This window comes from Cygnus atratus, chromosome 18 (assembly GCF_013377495.2).
Source record: "Cygnus atratus isolate AKBS03 ecotype Queensland, Australia chromosome 18, CAtr_DNAZoo_HiC_assembly, whole genome shotgun sequence".
Classification (NCBI taxonomy): domain Eukaryota; kingdom Metazoa; phylum Chordata; class Aves; order Anseriformes; family Anatidae; genus Cygnus; species Cygnus atratus.
Window position 1 is genome coordinate 11831087 of NC_066379.1, and position 16728 is coordinate 11847814.

A 16728-nucleotide genomic window follows, 5' to 3' on the forward strand; every position below is an offset into this window, starting at 1 on the left:
GGCTGTGCCTGGACCCCGAGCAGCGGGTGTTGATAACCCACGCGGGAGTGAGGAGCCGTAAAGAGCGCGCCCGGCAGGGAGGATTTTTATTTTTTTATTCTTTTTTTGCCGAGGATTTGGGGTGTCCGTGAGCTGGGGGGGAAGTGAGGTGTTCGTCAGCACAACCCCGCAAGGCGAGGCGCCGGCAGCGCTGTCTCCCTGGTGCCAGTTTTGGGGACGCCCGTGATGTCCTCGGCTGCTTCCTGGGTGCTCGGGGGGCAGGAGGCTCCCGGGGGGGTCCGGGGGGGCTGGGGCAGCCCCACCTGGTTGTGCTCAGCCCCTGCTGCAGGCACTGAGGGGGGGGGCTGTGGCCCCATAGCAGGGGTGATGGGGTGCAGGGCCCTTGTGTCACTGGGGTGCTGTTCTCTCAAGGGGGGGAGCAGTGCCCCTAAAATGGAGGTTGTGGGGTTCAGTGGCCCCATAGCAGGGGGTGATGGGGTGCAGGGCCCTTGTGTCATTGGGGTGCTGTTCTCTCAAGGGGGGGAGCAGTGCCCCTAAAACGGAGGTTGTGGGGTTCAGTGGCCCTATAGCAGGGGGTGATGGGGTGCAGGGCCCTTGTAGTATCAGGGTACAGTTATCTTATGGGGGGGAGCAGTTCCCCTATAGCGGGGCGGTTATGGGGTTCAGTGGCCCCATAGCAGGGGGTTAATGGGGTGCAGGGCCCTGGTAGTATTAGGGTGCAGTTCCCTTATGGGGGGAGCAGTTCCCCTATAATAACGAGATTGTGGGGTTTGATGCCCCGTAGCGGCAAGATGATGGGGTGTGCTGACCTCGTAGCATTAGGGTGCAGTTCCCTTTGGGGGGGGGGGAGTAGTTCCCCTATAGCGGGGAGGTTATGGGGTTTGATACCCCACAGCAGGGGGCTTATAGGGTTTGACGCCCCCATAGCAGGGGGTGATGGGGTGCAGGGCCCTTGTGTCGTGAGGGCGCAGTTCTCTCAAGGGGGGGCAGCGCCCCTATAACAGGGAGGTTATGGGGTTCAGTGCCCCATAGCGGGGGGGTCATAGGGTTCAATACCCCATAGCGGGGGGGGGGGGCCGATGGGGAGCAGGGCCCTTGTGTCATTCGGGGGCAGTGACGGGGGGGAGCGGTGCCCCTGTAACGGAGGTTATGGGGTTCGATGCCCCCAGAGCGGGCGGGTGGGGGGGTTTCGGTGCCCTATAGGGGATCGGGGGGCACCCACCGCGGGCTCCCCGTTCCCGGGGGAGGGGGGAGCGGGGGCGGGGCCACCAGGAGGGCGTGGCCTGGCGGGGGGCACGGCCTGGCGGGAGGGGGCGTGGCCTGGTGGGAGGGGGCGTGGCTTCGCGGGAGGGGGCGGAGCCCGCGGCGTGGCGGCGCGGCGCCCCCTCCCCGCCATCGGTGGCCCCGGCCCGGTGCCCGGCCCCATCGCGGCCCCGGCCCCGGCCCCGGCCCCGCCATGCCGCCCGCCCGCGCCGACTACCTGGCGCCCTGGTGGGCGGCCTGGCTGCACGGGGTGCCGCACCGCGACCTGCGCCTGCAGCCCGTGCCCGCCGCCTTCCGCCCGCGGGACCCCGAATACCAGCAGGTACCGACCCCCCCGCCCCCCCCCCCCCCCGGTGCACTCCCCCCGGTTCGTGCCCCCCTCCCCGCTTCGTTATCCCCCGGTTGGTTCGTGCCCCCCCCCCCCCCCCCCCCCTCCCGTAGGACCCCCGCCCGGGGCTCGGTCCCCTCCCCCCCCCGCCCCGCCGTGCAGGGAGGAGGGGGGGGACGCATGCACACCCCCCCCCCGCATGCACCCCCCTCCCCCGCATGCACCCCCCCCCCGCATGCACCCCCACCGTGATAACGGGGCTTCGGGGGGCTGCATCTCTCCCAGCGATGCTTCCCCCACCCCCCCGCCAAATCCCCATCCCCAGCCGGGGCTGCAGCGGGTCCCGCCGTGGGGAAGGGGCCGTGCGAGCCCCCAGCCGTACTGGGGGCACTGGGGGGCACTGGGGGGGGGGCCCAGCGCTGAGCACCCGCTGCAGCCCCCCAGCATCCCCGGGCACCCCCCGCATCACCACCGTGTCCTGCACGAGGGGGGAGGCAGCAGGGACAAGGGGGGGGGCAGCAGGGACAAGGGGGGGGGCAGCAGGGACAAGGGGGGGGGGCAGCAGGGACGGTGACGGCGCCGCTTCCTCTTTCCTCCCCGTGACCATCCCGTGGGAAGCCCCGGGACACGGTGGAAGTGCCCCCCCCCCCCGGGGGAGCAGGACCCGGCTCCTTCCCCAGCGGCCGCCCCCCACACGGGGCGCTGAGCGTCTCCCCCCCCCTTTTCCTCCCCAGTCGCTGCTTTTCCTGGGCTTGGTGGCCGCCGTCTGCCTCGGCCTCAACCTCCTCTTCCTCACCGCCTACCTGATCTGCCTGTGCTGCTGCAAGAGGGACGAGGAGCCCGAGACCAAGCGGCCCCACTCCTGCTGTGTCACCTGGATGGCCGTCACCGCCGGGCTCATCTGCTGGTGAGACCGGGGAGGGGGGTCCTGGCACCGCGTCCATCCCCCCCACCGCACGTCGCTTTGTTCAGATTTGGGTGCTGGAGGCTTAAAAACCGCCTGGCCCCGTCCCCCCGGGGCGGCCCCGGGGACCCGTCCCCGTCCCCCCGTGGCCGTGCCGCCCTCCCGGTTAATCCCGGCCGGCAGCGGGGCCGGGTCGCTAATCCCTGCGCGGAGCAGATGGCGGGCGGCAGCGTGACCCAGCTGGCAGCCCCCCTGCGCGGCTGCCCTTAATTGTGGCCGGAGCAATTAGGCGGGGGGCTCTCCTGCGCCCGGCGGCGCTCGGTTGCTTTGCCCAGCCCACCCCCAGGAACCCCCCCGCCCGAGCCCCCGTCCCGCGCCGGGGCCGGGGTGGGACAGCACGCGGCTGCCTTTCGTCCCGCGCCAGACAAAGGCTTTCTTTTTGCCCGGGCAGCGTCCGGCTCTGAACGCTTCCCGGAGCAGGCAAATGTCACTAATGAGCTCGGCGCGCTCATCCCGTGATCGCTTCCCCCCAGCCCCGGGGGCACGCGCGTGTGCAAGGTGCTCGCTGCCCCCCAGCTCCGCGAGCTGTGATCCCCCCCCAGCCCCAAAACAGGAGAGCCCGGCAGGGTCTGTTTGCAGCTGCGAGAGCCTTTAGAGACCTAATCGGGGAGAACGGCCCCGTGTGCGGTGTTTTTACGGGCATCCCCTGCAGGGAGGGAGGCAGGGAGAGGCTCCGACCTCTGCCCACGATGCTGCTCCTCACGAGTGGGTTTCCTCCAGCGGATTCCCCTAATTTGCCTTGCCTTGATCTCCCCGTGCCCAGCCCACGGAGCAGCTCCGGGCTCGGGTATCCCCAGGCGCTGCGGTCACCACATCGGAGCGTGTCCCCATTGCGGTCCCGTCCCCATCCGCCCGGGCTCTGCCCTCCATGGAGTGGGGTCTGCCGACACCAGGATGCTCCGGGGAGCGCCCCTTACCCAACCCTTGTCCCCAGCACTCCCTGACCCCAAGGCGTTGGGGTGAGCGTTTCCCCCCTCTCTAACCCGGGGTCCCCGTTCTGTCCGCAGCACGGCCGTCGGCATCGGCTTCTATGGGAACAGCGAGACCAACGACGGGGTCTACCAGCTGCTCTACGCCCTGGACAACGCCAACCACACCCTGACCGGCATCGACTCGCTGGTAGGGCTGCGGGGCGGGGACCCCCGACCCCCTCGCTGCCCCCGGGCGCTGCTCTGCCTTCCTGCAGCTTCTCCCCACCGTCTCCTGGGGCAGAAGGCGCGGGGAAACCTGCCGTGGAACGGGGCCGGCGCTCCCGCTGCCGGCGGGGGGCCGCCGGGGACCCTCCCCAGCCCTGCAGCAGGGCTGGGCTGAGCCCCCGTGGCCGAGCGCGGGAGGCTGACGTCAGCCCCGCAGAATGGGGCCTTTGTGCCTTGTTATCCGCGCCGGGGCCGTCCCCGCTGGGCTTCTGCCACCCTTCCCCTTCCCTGCTGCACCCCTCGGCGCCGCCGTTGGTTTGGGGACGCAGATACCCACCTCTGGAGGGTGTCAGCCCCCTCCTGCCCCCCCAGCTCTCACCTATGGGGTGACCACAGGGGCGGCAGGGTTGCCCCTAAGCTTGTCCTTGGCCAGGTGTCACCCGCTGTCCGTGCCCCAGGGGACCCCCCAGCCCCTTCCCAGCCGTGCTCACCCCCCCGTGCGCCCCATCCGCAGGTGGCGGGCACCACGCTGCAGCTGCAGGTGGGGCTGGAGCAGCACCTGGGGCGGCTGAGCGAGGCGCTGGCCCCGCGGGCCGACTACCTGCAGACCCTCAAGTTCCTGCAGCAGCTGGCCGGCAGCGTCGTGCTGCAGCTCTCGGGGCTGCCCGTGTGGCGCGGGGTCAGCGCCGACCTGACCGCGCTGGCCGCCCGCGCCGCCTACGTGGAGTACTACCGGTGAGCCCCCACCCCAAGCACCCCGTCCCCCGGGGCTGGGGAGGGGGCACAAGCTGACGGTGCCCTTCCTCTGCGCCCAGGTGGCTGGCCTACCTCCTCTTCTTCATCCTCGTCCTCACCATCTGCCTGCTGGCCTGCCTGGGGCTGGCCAAGCGCTCCCGCTGCCTCCTCACCATGTGAGTGCCCGGGGACGGGCTCTGGGCTCCCCCCGCGGCGCCGTGCCGCGGTGCTCACCCCTCTCCCCGCAGGATGCTGTGCTGCGGGCTCCTGACCCTCGTCCTCAGCTGGGCTTCCATGGCCCTGGACACGGCGGCGGCGGTGGTGAGTGGGTGCCGCGGGGTGGCAGCGTGAGGGGGGGCAGCCCAGCGCCCTGCCGGCCCCCACCGTGCTCCGTCTCGTCCCTACAGGGCACCAGCGACTTCTGCGTGGCCCCGGACAAGTTCATCATGAACCAGACGGAGAGCGAGATCAGCGCGGGTAAGGACCAGCCACGGGGCACCCCACTGCTCCCCAAAATGTTCCTGGGGTCTCAAGGGGGCCGTGCTCCGCGCCGAGCCCCCCCGCCACGTTGCTCTCAGCCCCGCGGGGGGCTCACGCTGATGTCTCCCTTTGCTTTGCAGAGGTGGTTCACTACTACCTGTATTGCGAGCAGAGCCTGAGCAACCCCTTCCAGCAGGTACGGGGGGCGCAGAGCCCCTCGGGGTGGGGGCTGGCTGGGCGGTGGGCTCTGACGGTCGCCCTGCCGCCCCTCGCAGGCTCTCACCGTCTTCCAGCGCTCGCTCACCACCATGCAGATCCAGACCCAGGGCCTGATACAGTTCGCGCTGCCCCTCTTCCCAACGGCTGAGGTATGGGGTGAGGTGCGGGGGGGCATCCCGTGCCCCCAGGGCTCGCCCCCCCTGCTCCAACGCTGTTCTCACCCCATCCCCATTCCCTGCAGAAAGACCTCCTGGGGGTCCAGCAGCTCCTCAACGCCTCGGAGACCAGCCTGCACCAGCTCACGGCCATGCTGGACTGCCGGGGTCTGCACAAGGTGAGCAGGGGGCCGGGACGGGTGCGTGCGGCTCCCAGGGCTCCCCCCGCCCCCCCCCCCAGCCCCCAGCCCCGCCGTGTGTCCCGCTGCAGGACTACCTGGACGCCCTGATCGGCATCTGCTACGACGGGGTGGAAGGGCTGCTCTACCTGGTCCTCTTCTCCCTGCTGGTGGCCGCCTCCTTCTCCACCATCATCTGCGCCACGCCGCGCGCCTGGAAGCACTTAGCGGGCAGGTGAGCCTGGCGAGCCCCCCTCCCCGCGTGGCCACCCTGCCTTTGTCCCCCCACCCCGGGGGTTGATGGCGGTGTCCTCGCCCCCCACCCCCCCCCCCCTGCAGGGACCGGGACTACGACGACATGGACGAGGAAGACCCCTTCAACCCGCAGGCGCGCCGCATCGCCGCCCACAACCCGGCGCGGGGGCAGCTCCGCAGCTTCTGCAGCTACAGCAGCAGCCTGGGCAGCCAGAGCAGCCTGCACCCCCCCGCGCAGACCATCTCCAACGCCCCCGTCTCCGAGTACATGTGAGACCAAGGTCCCCTTGGGGGTCCCCGGGGCCCGCAGGGCTCGCCCTGCGCCCCCCTCTGAGGTTTCTCCCCCGGCTCCTGCAGGAACCAAGCCGTGCTCTTCGGTGGGAACCCGCGCTACGAGAACGTGCCCCTGATCGGCAGGGGCTCTCCCCCCCCCCACGGTACGGCGGGCGGCCGAGGCCAAATCCTTCTTGTGAGGGGGCGGTGGGGGGGTGGCCAAGTGCCCAGGAGCCCCCCGTGGCAGACAAGAGCAGCCAGCATCCCTGCGGGGCTCTGTTTTGGGGAAGGGGACGGGTGAGCTGCGCCCCCTCCCCTCCTGCCCGTGCAGGGGACGTGTGGGATCTGGGAGCGAATCTCTCCTGCCCGCCCTGCTAACCCAGTTCCTCACCATCCCGGGGGGGCTGCAGGGAGAGGTTACCCACCACGTGCTCGGAGGAGACCAAAATAGCCTTCCCTCGCTGTCTGCTTTATTTTTTTTATTTATCCCCAGACTTTTAAAGGACACTTTCTGCACTAGTCCGTGCATGTTTACGTTTCCCCACCGTTTATTTAACCCACCCTGTCTGTTGTAACACCTGCTTTATTTTTGTTTCTTTTGTTTTGTTTTGTTTCGCATCAATTATTTTGGAGCTAAGTTGCCCATCAAGAGTAAGTCCAGTCGCTTCGTTCCCCCTCGTGGTCCTGGGGCAGCAGCTGGGTTCCCGTCCTCAGCTTCCCGATTAGATCCCATCCCTGCTGCTGGGGGCAGCGAGGGGGCTGCGTTTTGTCCCCGGGGGCTGGAGACATTTGGTTTGCAGCTCCCCTGTGCCCAGGGGCTGGAAACGCTCCCCATCTCCATCCCCCTCCTGTCTCAGCCTGGCTCTCCTCCCTCCCATTCTGGCAGCATTTAATGTGCTTCGATGCCTGCATCCGAGGCACTAACTCCTCTCCGTGCCAGCTCATCCCTTGCGGGCACGGTGGTGGCATCACGATGGTGCCGGGGACGTGGCTCGGGGGCTGCTGCAGGGACGGGGTGCTCGAGGTCCCCGTGCTCCCCCCTGCCAGGGACCATTTTTTGCCATCAGGTGAACGCGCGGAGCCGCGCCACTGCGGGAGGCTCTAATCCGATTGCGCAGACCTTGCAGCTGGCAGGGCTGTTCCCAGGGGGGACGGACGCGGGGATTAATTTGAGCGCTTCTCCCTGCCCTGAATGGTCTAATTTAACCGGGATTCAGATCCCTGAGGAAGGACTTTAGCGGTCCAAAATAACAAACTTGAAATAATCTTCCTTAATGCCTGGCCGGGGACGCCCCTCCCTGTGGCCCAGTGCTGGAGAAGTGTCATTGTGCGCCGCGGGCAGGGCAGGGAGGTTTTTTTTTGGGGTCTTGCAGAAATTCCAGCTGGGGGAGAGGCTGGCGAGACCCAGCCTGTCCCCCCAGCCATGAGCACAGCAAATTAATTGGGGATTAGTACAAATGGGAAGCAACCTTCCCTCTCCATCCTCAGGCTTTCTCCGAGCCCACCGGTGATGTGGGGCTGGGTGGGATGTGGCTGGGGGCCGGGGGGGGGGGCTCAGGCCTTGCTAACTGCGTGCCCTCTCCCCGCAGTACTCCCCGAGCATGCGAGCCACCTACCTATCCGTCACCGATGAGCACGTCAGGCCCTTCAACACTGAGTTCCCAGCCTAGCGTGCTGGCCCCGAGCAGCTCGTGGGAGGAGAAGAAGCCCCCGGCACTCCTGTGATGGAAACCAAAGACCCCCGGCTCCCCGCGGCGCAGGTCCGGGGCAGCCCCCCAGGAGAGGCGGACGAGCCCTGGCTGCTGGAGCCCCTCACACCCCGCTCTCTTCCCTCGGCAGCTTCTGCTGGCTCTCACGTCTTCCTGCCTGCCTTACGGGATGCTTCCCGGCACTAACAGCAGGTCTCCGGCCGGCAGCGGGGCTGCCGCTGCACCGCCAGGGCTGGGGATGGTTCGTGCCCACCACCTTCTCCCCCTTCCCACCCACGCCAGCTCGGGGTTTTCATGCCACGGATGGGGGCCGTGTCTGGCTTCCTTTTTCTGGAGGGCAAAGACCAGGACCGTGGGCTGCCTGCCCCACGTGCGGGGGCCCGGCCGGTGGCTCCTTCACCCCCGTAGCAATGCAGACCCAACCACTAGTGATCCCGGCGCTGTCCCCGCATCCCCATGCTGCCCCCTGGCCCTGGGTACGGGGGTGTAGGGTGGGGATGTTTTGGCCTTGCTGTTTTTCCTTTGCTTTGCGTCTGGGTTTTATGAATTACCTGCAGGGCAGAGGTGCCGTGCGGCTCACTGCCTCTGCTCCAGCTCGGTTTTACTGCAGTGCATGGCGGTCGGAGGTGTTTGGCTGGTCTGTAGGCTCTTGCTGGCTGTTCTGCTCCCTGGGGCAGGCTCCCCTCTTTTGTTCAGGATGGCTCCGGGGTAACCACACACTCCCTGGAGAGGTTTAGGGACTACTCGGGCATCCCCAGAGCAGGATGCAGCCCTGTGGCTGGCTGTGCCAAGAGGGGAGGGCACGTCCCTGCTGTCCTGCCTGGCATTGCCAGGGCTTCGGGCTAAGCAAGGGCACAGCTCTTGGGACGGAGCCAGGGAGAACCAGCGTGAGCTGAACCAGGGCCTTTGTGGCTGCTCATTTTGGGGTGGACTGTCCTGGGAACCTCTGGGCCCCTGTGCTGCTGGTGTTAGTCATTCATCCCTCCCTGCTCCCTGCTCTGCCAGCTTCACATTGAGCTGACAGCACCACAGACGGGGAGCACGGGCTGTCCGTGGGGCAAGCGGAGCCCTGCTGGGGTTATTACTTGATGGCAGTGACTCACTGTGTCTTTTAAAGATAACTTGTACATACCCTTCTGTCCCCTAATGTCATCTGTCCGTGTTACATGTGACTAGCATTACGTGCTGTTGGAACTTCCCGTTTTTTTATTTTTATTTTTTTGCTTTTAATGTTTTGATGTAACGGTACTGGTAGCAGAGCTGTTTTTCAGCGCATGTGAACTAACCTCATGAGGACTCCTTCTCGGAGGAGCGGGAGTCCTGCCTGATTTGTATGTGCCCTTGAGGGGAAAAGACAATAAACACTTGTACTAAACTCATCTTCTTTTTGTTTTCTTGGAGCCGACATGCATCTGTCCCCATCCCCCCAGTGTCCCCAGTCAGGTCACTGCGCCCACCCCAGTGTGCCTGGCTCTGCAGGGCTGGGGGCTCTTTATGGCCGGGACAAGCAGCCCGCTGCAGACGCCGGGCCGTGCATTTCTTCTCCACAGCTGAAGCAGTTTTTAATGGGGCTCAAATTGCGTGGCTGCATCTCTGCAGCTTGCACTGGTGTCAGCTCCGGCAGTGACAGGGGGGGTGACAGAGGCTGTGGGTGTGCGAGGGGTGCACGGAGGTGCCCTCGGTGGGACAGGCACCATGGTTGATGGGAATAACGGTGCCCAGCGCTCTGTTAAACCTGGGCAGCACGGTGGGTCGCAGCTTGTGCAGTTTCTGTGGCCGCTTTCCTCCTGGAGATGGCCTTGGCACACTTGGGGACAGGTCGAGCGCTCAACAGACCCTGGGGACGCAGGGTCCCCACGGTGCCGACTCCACGACCTCAGCTCTTGCACGGGGCCCTGTGGCTGGGTGCTGAGGCCATTGGGCACGGCTCTACCACATCTGACCGTGAGCTGCAACCGTCCCTGGCACCTCCGGCAGCTCCGGGGCTGGGAGAAGGCCGGGGCTGGGTGCCAGTAGGGACGGGGCCATGGCTGCTCCTCTGCCAAGGGGGCATTGGCAGTGTCCCCCTGCTCCACGTAGGGACCAGCAGGGCTGCAGGCACCACTTCCTGGCCCAGTTAGTTCCACCCTTACACAGATTAGGAAGCTGCTTTCCCTTAGGAAGCTGCTGCTAATGTGCTAATCACCAAGCCTCGTTAACCGCTCTCTACCCTCCCAAGATGGCGGCGGGCAGCGGACACCCCCCGCCTTGCCCTTCCCAAGATGGCGGCGGCGGCAGCACGTGAGCCCCGGGCTCCCGTTGCCAGGCGGCGGCGGACGCGGACCGGGCAAGGCCGAGCCGGGCCGGGCCGGGCCGAGCCGGGCCATGGAGATCGTCCACGTCTACACGAGGCGGCGCAGCGACTTCGGGCGGCCCTGCTGCTTCTCCGACCGGCCGGCCGAGGTGTGCGTGGACATCCAGCCCGACCCCAGCCTGGCCGAGGCCTTCGTGCTGCGCAGCCCCGTGGACGCCCCGGTGCAGCACGGCAGCGACATGTCGGAGCACGAGGTGCGCGGCCGGGAGGGGGGCACCTCGTTCCTCCATCGCCTCGTTTCTCCATCGCCTCGTTCCTCCATCGCCTCGTTCCTCCATCGCTTTGTACCTCCATTGCCTCATTCCTCCATCACTTCGTTCCTCCATCGCCTCATTCCTCCATCGCCTCGTTCCTCCATCGCCTCGTTCCTCCATCGCCTCGTTCCTCCATCACCTCATTCCTCCGTCATCCCAGTCCCACACTCTTGCTCTCCCCACAGGTCAACACGGAGCGGGTGGAGGTGGAAACCCGCGGCGTGAACCACGTGGAGGGCGGCTGGCCCAAAGACATCAACCCCCAGGAGCTGGAGCAGACGGCCCGCTTTCGGAAGAAGGTGGAGAAGGAGGAGAACTACATCAACACTGTCGTGCACCTCGGCACCGTGAGGCCCTGCCCGTCCCCCAGCCCTCCGTGGCCGCCCGCTGCCCCCTGCGCGGCAGCACGGCCTCAGCGGCGCTGTGCCCACAGCTGATGGAGCACTGCGTCAGGCAGAACAACGCCATCGACATCTACGAGGAGTACTTCGGCGAGGAGGAGGAGGCAGAGTTGGAGGACGAGTCCCCCTCCGCCAAAACCATCAATGTCATCAGGTAGTGCCGCTGGCTGCGCTGGGCCGTGGTGCTTGCCGGGCTCTGCAGCCACACGGCGGGCGGCTGCGTGAGCTGAGCCCTCTGTTAAACTGCCCTGGAGGGAAGGGAGGGGAAACCCAGCGGCATTAGGATCGGTTTATGGATGGGGAGACCTGCTACAGCCCCACAGAGAATCATAGAATCCTTAAGGTTGGAAAAGACCCTCAAGATCATCTGGTCCAACCGCCCCCCTACTACCAATATCACCCACCAAACCATGTCCCCAAGCACTACGTCCAACCTTTCCTTGAAAACCTCAGGGATGGTGACACCACCACCTCCCTGGGCAACCCGTCCCAATGCCTGACTGCTCTTTCAGTACCTCCGTACGCTCCGTCTGTTCCTCCCCTCTCTGCCCTGCCCAGGCACTTTGGAGACAGATGCCACAGTCCAGGGATGGATGCAGCTCTGAGCATCCTCTAACAGCACTTTAGACAGGAACCTTTTTTTTTTTTTTAGTGCCTCAAAGATTGTTTTTAAATGTCAGGGGCTGCTAGGTCATTTCTAGAAGTCAGATCCAGTAACGTAATTGGATTCTTAGAAATGTATAACTGGAAAGACTTTATTAAATCATCAACTCTTCTTCCCCCACCCAGCCCCCAGGAGAATCGTTTCCTGCACTCAGTGCTCGAGAGCTGTAGCTTGTTTTAATTGTGATTCCCACAGCTTCCTTTGGGAGACAGCATTCCCAGGGCATGTTGAAACTGTTAACAAACTAACATCTTTTTTTGATGTCCTGTTACCAAAAAGGGATCCAAACGTCACGAAGAGGACAGCCACACATCTCTCCTGGCACCCTGACAGATGCAAGAAGCTGGCAGTGGCTTATTCCAGCCTGGAGTTCCAGCAAAACACAGAAGACATGAGCTTGGACTCGTACATCTGGGATCTGGGTAAGGGAATGAGAGAACTCACCAGTCGGTAATGGTGCTGCTGCGGAAGCACTTTGTGCCTTCAAAGCATCTCACGGATGTAACGAAGCCTCACGACACTCCACAGGGGGAGGAACAGGGGTTCGGTTTCTGTTTTGCCCACAGATCAATGTAAAGAAGGGCAGAAATGGGACCTGAAAGCTGGCCAACAGGTGGAAAATAACCACTAAAATCCCACTACATGACTTCATGAGCTAGAGCGCCTGCCACCACAACAGGCAGCTGAGCCACACGTCTCTTATGTGGTTCTTGTGTTTCTGTGGTTTGCTTGTGCTTGATTAAGAAAGGAAGAGGCAGCACAAGCCCAGGCTGAGAATTGTCCCGTTCTGCCAAAGCCTCTCTCAAACTTGTTGTGTTTAGGAGTGAAAAATGCAAAGAAGAGGGGGCTGTGTACCAGGGGTCTGTCCTCAGGCTGGTGGGAAAGGACACTTCTCTTCCCTGGTGTGTGGCGCCGAGAGGCTGGTTTGGAGGTGGGGTGCTGTACCTCTGGGCTGTCTTTGTGCTCTGCTCTTTACTCATTCCCTCTTGGCAGAAAACCCCAACAAGCCGGAGCTGGTCCTCAAGCCGTCGTCCCCTCTCGTGAGCCTGGAATACAACCCCAAGGACGCGCACATCCTGGTGGGAGGCTGCTACAATGGGCAGATGGGTGAGGAAGAAGGGTTGGGTGTGAGGCCGTGGTAACGAGGCTCCGGCTTCATTTTAATTCAGCAGGAGCCTGGCTCCAGCACCGCCACGTCACAAATGACATAATGGCAGTAATGCTGCAGCTGGGAGTAACTTAAGGATGGCTTGAAGCCCTGGGGCTTGGTGTGCAGAGAGGGGCGCGTGCTGACCCGAGCAGCATGTGGAATGGAAGGGAGGGCAGGGCAGAGTGCTCAGGGGGACACAATTTGTTGGGGGATTTACCCAGGAAGCTCCAGAGGGGCTGGTGCGTGACGCCTGGGGCTGCTGGCACACACACACACATCTGAAGGATGGCGTGGGACACCCATGTCCGCAGGCCCACACCTCCCCAGGGGTGCTCAGGCACTCAGGACAGCCAGAGCTCGGCAGGATCAGGCCTCCAAGCAGCACAGGCACCGTGCTCCCGCATCACCCGCTGCCCCGTACCTTTGTGTGGCAAAAGCCCAGAAGAGCTGCCGTCACTTTGTTCACTGCATTGTTCTTGTGCTGCTGTTTCATGCGCCTGGAAAAGAGCCCCTGTTTGCCAGCTTCATTTTATGGCTCTGTTATTTACTTGGCCACGCAAGCCCTTTGATTTAATTGCTCTCATTTTGATGTTTTCCTTGCCATTTGCAGCAGCGATCAGATCTGACAGGGCATGCATCACAGGGCTGTTACTGCGCGCTCCGCAGGTGATGGAGGGGAGGGGATTTCACCCCGGCCTCCCCAGGCGTGTGGCGCTGGCCCAGCGGAGCGCACGCCGTCACATCGCATTGCCTAATTAAAAATGAGCGAGGGGGAGCGCACACGGCTCGCTGCCACCACGGCCCAGCCGCCCAACCTTCGCTGAACCGAGGACAGCCCTGCACCCTGACCTGTCCTCTGCTGCCTGTCAGAGGCAGAGAGAGGGATGGATGTCTGCTGCCGTCCCTGGGGACCTGCCTTCGTTAGCCACTGCCCCTAGGGCACGCAGGAGGGGAGCGCAGCCAGGGTCAGGTCACACGGGATGGTTCTGAGCAGCACTGAGCATAAGAGCTGCTCTTTGGGGCGCTGCAACCCCTTGTGCAGAGCGGCGCGGGGGGGAGCTGGGAGGATTAATTGCCTCTGGGGTTGTAGTGCATCTGCCGCAGAGATGATCACCGAAGAAATGCTGCGGCTATTTAATACGTTGCCGCTGCCTAGCTTGGCATTTGCAGCAAGTGCAAATTGTGCTTCCCTTCGGAGTGGGCACCCCTGTGAGTGATCGCAGCAGCAGGGTCCCGGCCTGGGGGGCACTTGTTTGGTTCCAGGGAGCCAGGCAAGGCAGCTGGTGCAGATCTTGACAGCTCCTTTTCTTTCGCAGCTTACTGGGACACCAGGAAAGGGGGGCTGCCCGTGGAGGTGTCCACCGTGGAGGCCAGCCACAGGGACCCCGTGTACGGCGCGATCTGGCTGCAGTCCAAAACGGGCACCGAGTGCTTCTCGGCCTCCACCGACGGGCAGGTACAGGGCAAGGGCAGGGAAAAGGCCGGGCACTCACACACACAGCAGCTGCCTGGCTCCCACAGCACCCACGGCCGAGCAGGATCAGCCCCTGCCCCGCAGCATCTCTCCCGGTGCCTGTCCCCTGCAGGTGCTGTGGTGGGACATCCGCAAGCTCTCCGAGCCCACCGAGATGCTGGTCTTGAACATCACGCGCCAGGGGCTGCTGGAGAACGCTCTGGGCGCCGTCACGCTGGAGTTCGAGCCCACCATGGTGAGATCCCTGGCCTGCCACTGGCATCATCCTCCCTGTACACAAATAATGTCCTAACGTGGCAGGAGCGTGGGCCAACCTGACCCGAGCAGGGCGGGCAGTGCCAGCTCACCCCCAGGGGCAGGGCTCCAGGGGAGCAGCACAAGAGTGATGCACAGAGGGAGCCCTGGAGCACGGTGCTGCAGCTTGCAGCAGGGTCTCACCCCCCTTTGGGAGTCAGTGTGCTCCCAAAGCACGGGGGCCTTGCTGGCAGCTGGTCTCTAAAGCCCCCGGATCACGATGGGTCCCAGGGCTCCGTTCTCTCCGTCGCTGTCTGCAGCTGGCTCCCCCGCTCGGGCAGCAGAGCCCTTCGCTGCCCAACTGTCCCCTGACGAGCAGGGTCCCCGGGTCCCCAGCCTGCTGATGGCTGCTCTCTCCTGCTCCCACCCTCAGCCCACCAAGTTCATGGTGGGCACAGAGCAGGGCATCGTCATCACCTGCAACCGCAAGGCCAAGACACCCCCCGAAAAAATCGTCGGCACCTACAGCAGCCATCACGGGCCCGTCTACGCCCTGACCAGGAACCCTTTGTACCCCAAAATCTTCCTGACGGTTGGCGACTGGACTGCTCGGATCTGGTCAGAGGAGGCCAAGGAGTCGTCAATTATGTGGACCAAGTAGGTGGCAGCGTGCGTGTTTGTCCTGTAAAAAACCCTCCTGCTTTGTGGAAGAGCGTGTCTGGGGCAGGTGACCAGCAGGGTCTGTGCCCAGGTGGAGGTGGTGGGACTGAGCCAGAGGTGCTAACGTGGCTGCAGGTGCTGGAACAGACAGCCCGGGCTAAAATCATATGCTGGAGGCTGTGTGTAACAGCAGAAGTGCTGGGACCAGGGGAGTCGGGGCCGTGAGCCTGTCCCGTGGCACCCAGCAGCACGGGGTCCCCGTCAGGTACCACCTCTCCTACCTGACGGCCGGGTGCTGGAGCACCGTGAGGCCGGCCGTCTTCTTCACGACCAAGATGGACGGCACCCTGGACGTCTGGGACTTCCTCTTCAAGCAGAACGACCCCTCCCTCAGCCTGAAGGTCGGTCCCCACGGATCCTCTTCCCTCCTTGTGGGGGGGGAGCAGGGGCTGCCCCGGTCAGCGCTGGCACCGCCGTGGGGCACGGAGTGGGCATCGCCCGCGGGTGGGGTGAGGAGATGGGGGGCATGCAGGGCTCTGGGTGTGCTCCATCAAGCAGCAGCTGGCCCCCATGAGCCTTGGAGCCCAAAATTTTGCACGCAGGCTCCTGTTACTGGGAAGCATGTGGGTTTGTCTCGGCCAGCTCTTCCTGCCTCGAGGCACCAGGTAAGGGCTAAGCGCTGACATCCGCCCGTCCTCCCTCCCCAGATCTGCGACGAGCCCCTCTCCAGCCTGCGCCTGCAGGACAACGGGTGCATCGTGGGCTGCGGCTCGAAACTGGGCACCGTCACCCTGCTGGAAATCTCCTCCGGGCTCTGCACCCTGCAGAGGAATGAGAAGAACCTGGCCAACGCCGTACGTACGCCGCGGGTTGCGAGCCGCCGTGCCGGGTGGAGCAGCTGGATGCACGCACAGCAGAGCCCTCAGTGCTGCCAGCGTGTGGCTGCCTGCTCGGCCGGTGCTGCCCTTGAGCCCTGCCCTGCTCGCACAGCACCGGGGTCAGCCGTGTCCCCATGGGGTCCCCTGCACCCCTCAGCCCCTCTCTGTGCCCCAGATGTTCGAGAGGGAGACGAAGAGGGAGAAAATCCTGGAGGTCCGGCACCGGGAGATGCGGCTGAAGGAGCGCGCCAGGTCGGAAGGTCAGGACGCAGAAGCAGAGGAAGTTCTGGACGAGAGTCCCCAAGAGGCACTCGACCGAGCCCAGAAGGAGTTCTTTGAGGTTATTGAAGCGGAGCTGCAGAGGAGGGCACGGGCAGAGGCCCAGCACCTACACGGCAAGGTACTGGGAGCAGCACGGCCCGGCAGCTGCAGCAGGCTCTGAAATCCCTGGGGGAGCCCCCCCGGCCCTGCCTGGCTGCCCGGTGCCATGGGACGGGGAGTTATGGAGTTGGGCAGGGGAGACGTGGTCAGCCTCTGCCTTCCAGGTTAAAAAACACGCGGAAGAGGAGGCAGTGGTGCAGGGGGAGGAGAGCGAGCTGCCCAAGTACGAGGAAGAGGGCGAGGAAAAGGTTGCTCCCAAGGTGAGCTCCCTGCAGCTTCACGCCAGGCAGGGCTCCTGGGGGTCTCTGCCTCCGTGGGGCAGCTCCCGGACCCCCCGCCTGCTCTCCCCACAGGAGTAGCAGCGGAGCCAGGACCGGTGGATCGCACAGAAACCGTGGAGCTGTTCACAGATGCTCCTTGGCCCATTGCCCTCCCGATTTTTTTTTTCCTGTAGCGTGAATAAACAGCAGCTTCCCACGTCACGCTTCCTGTTTTGTCACGGCAGGGTTGAGCAGAGGGTGGGAAGGTGGCGTCCTTTCTCCCTTCCACCTCCCCTCCTTTGGCCAGGCGACGGAGCAAAGCC

The 16728-nt window shown here is 64.5% G+C and overlaps 2 protein-coding genes across 3 annotated transcripts; both read left to right on the forward strand.

The window, feature by feature from the left end:
* Nucleotides 1–1400: 1400 nt before the first annotated feature.
* On the forward strand, nucleotides 1401–9069 carry TTYH2 (tweety family member 2). Of its 2 annotated transcripts, none has more exons than XM_035558892.2 (14): nucleotides 1401–1585; nucleotides 2326–2498; nucleotides 3563–3674; nucleotides 4206–4426; nucleotides 4507–4602; nucleotides 4675–4747; nucleotides 4834–4903; nucleotides 5047–5102; nucleotides 5182–5274; nucleotides 5367–5459; nucleotides 5552–5694; nucleotides 5799–5984; nucleotides 6072–6151; nucleotides 7577–9069. In XM_035558892.2, exons 1-14 carry the CDS (start codon nucleotides 1457–1459, stop codon nucleotides 7618–7620), a joined length of 1569 nt encoding a protein of 522 aa, XP_035414785.1. In that variant the 5' UTR covers nucleotides 1401–1456; the 3' UTR covers nucleotides 7621–9069. The 2 variants fall into 2 exon arrangements, with proteins under 2 accessions (XP_035414785.1, XP_035414786.1); XM_035558893.2 differs by having other exon boundaries at nucleotides 1457–1585; nucleotides 6072–6156.
* Nucleotides 9070–10009: 940 nt separating this feature from the next.
* DNAI2 (dynein axonemal intermediate chain 2) lies at nucleotides 10010–16622 on the forward strand. Its single transcript, XM_035558894.1, has 13 exons — nucleotides 10010–10243; nucleotides 10489–10650; nucleotides 10737–10858; nucleotides 11648–11790; nucleotides 12362–12475; nucleotides 13835–13974; nucleotides 14105–14227; nucleotides 14660–14883; nucleotides 15152–15287; nucleotides 15594–15740; nucleotides 15940–16164; nucleotides 16310–16405; nucleotides 16499–16622. The coding sequence occupies exons 1-13, from the start codon at nucleotides 10061–10063 to the stop codon at nucleotides 16502–16504; spliced, it is 1821 nt and encodes a 606-aa protein (XP_035414787.1). The 5' UTR covers nucleotides 10010–10060; the 3' UTR covers nucleotides 16505–16622.
* Nucleotides 16623–16728: the final 106 nt, after the last annotated feature.

Coding starts and splice junctions, on each gene's coding strand:
- TTYH2 (XM_035558893.2), top strand. CDS start 1,457: ATGCCGCCCGCCCGCGCCGACTACCTGGCGCCCTGGTGGGCGGCCTGG. Junction 3,675..4,205: donor TGACCGGCATCGACTCGCTG/GTAGGGCTGCGG, acceptor CCCCATCCGCAG/GTGGCGGGCACCACGCTGCA. Junction 5,275..5,366: donor CCCTCTTCCCAACGGCTGAG/GTATGGGGTGAG, acceptor CATTCCCTGCAG/AAAGACCTCCTGGGGGTCCA.
- DNAI2 (XM_035558894.1), top strand. CDS start 10,061: ATGGAGATCGTCCACGTCTACACGAGGCGGCGCAGCGACTTCGGGCGG. Junction 14,228..14,659: donor TGGAGTTCGAGCCCACCATG/GTGAGATCCCTG, acceptor TCCCACCCTCAG/CCCACCAAGTTCATGGTGGG. Junction 14,884..15,151: donor TCGTCAATTATGTGGACCAA/GTAGGTGGCAGC, acceptor GGTCCCCGTCAG/GTACCACCTCTCCTACCTGA.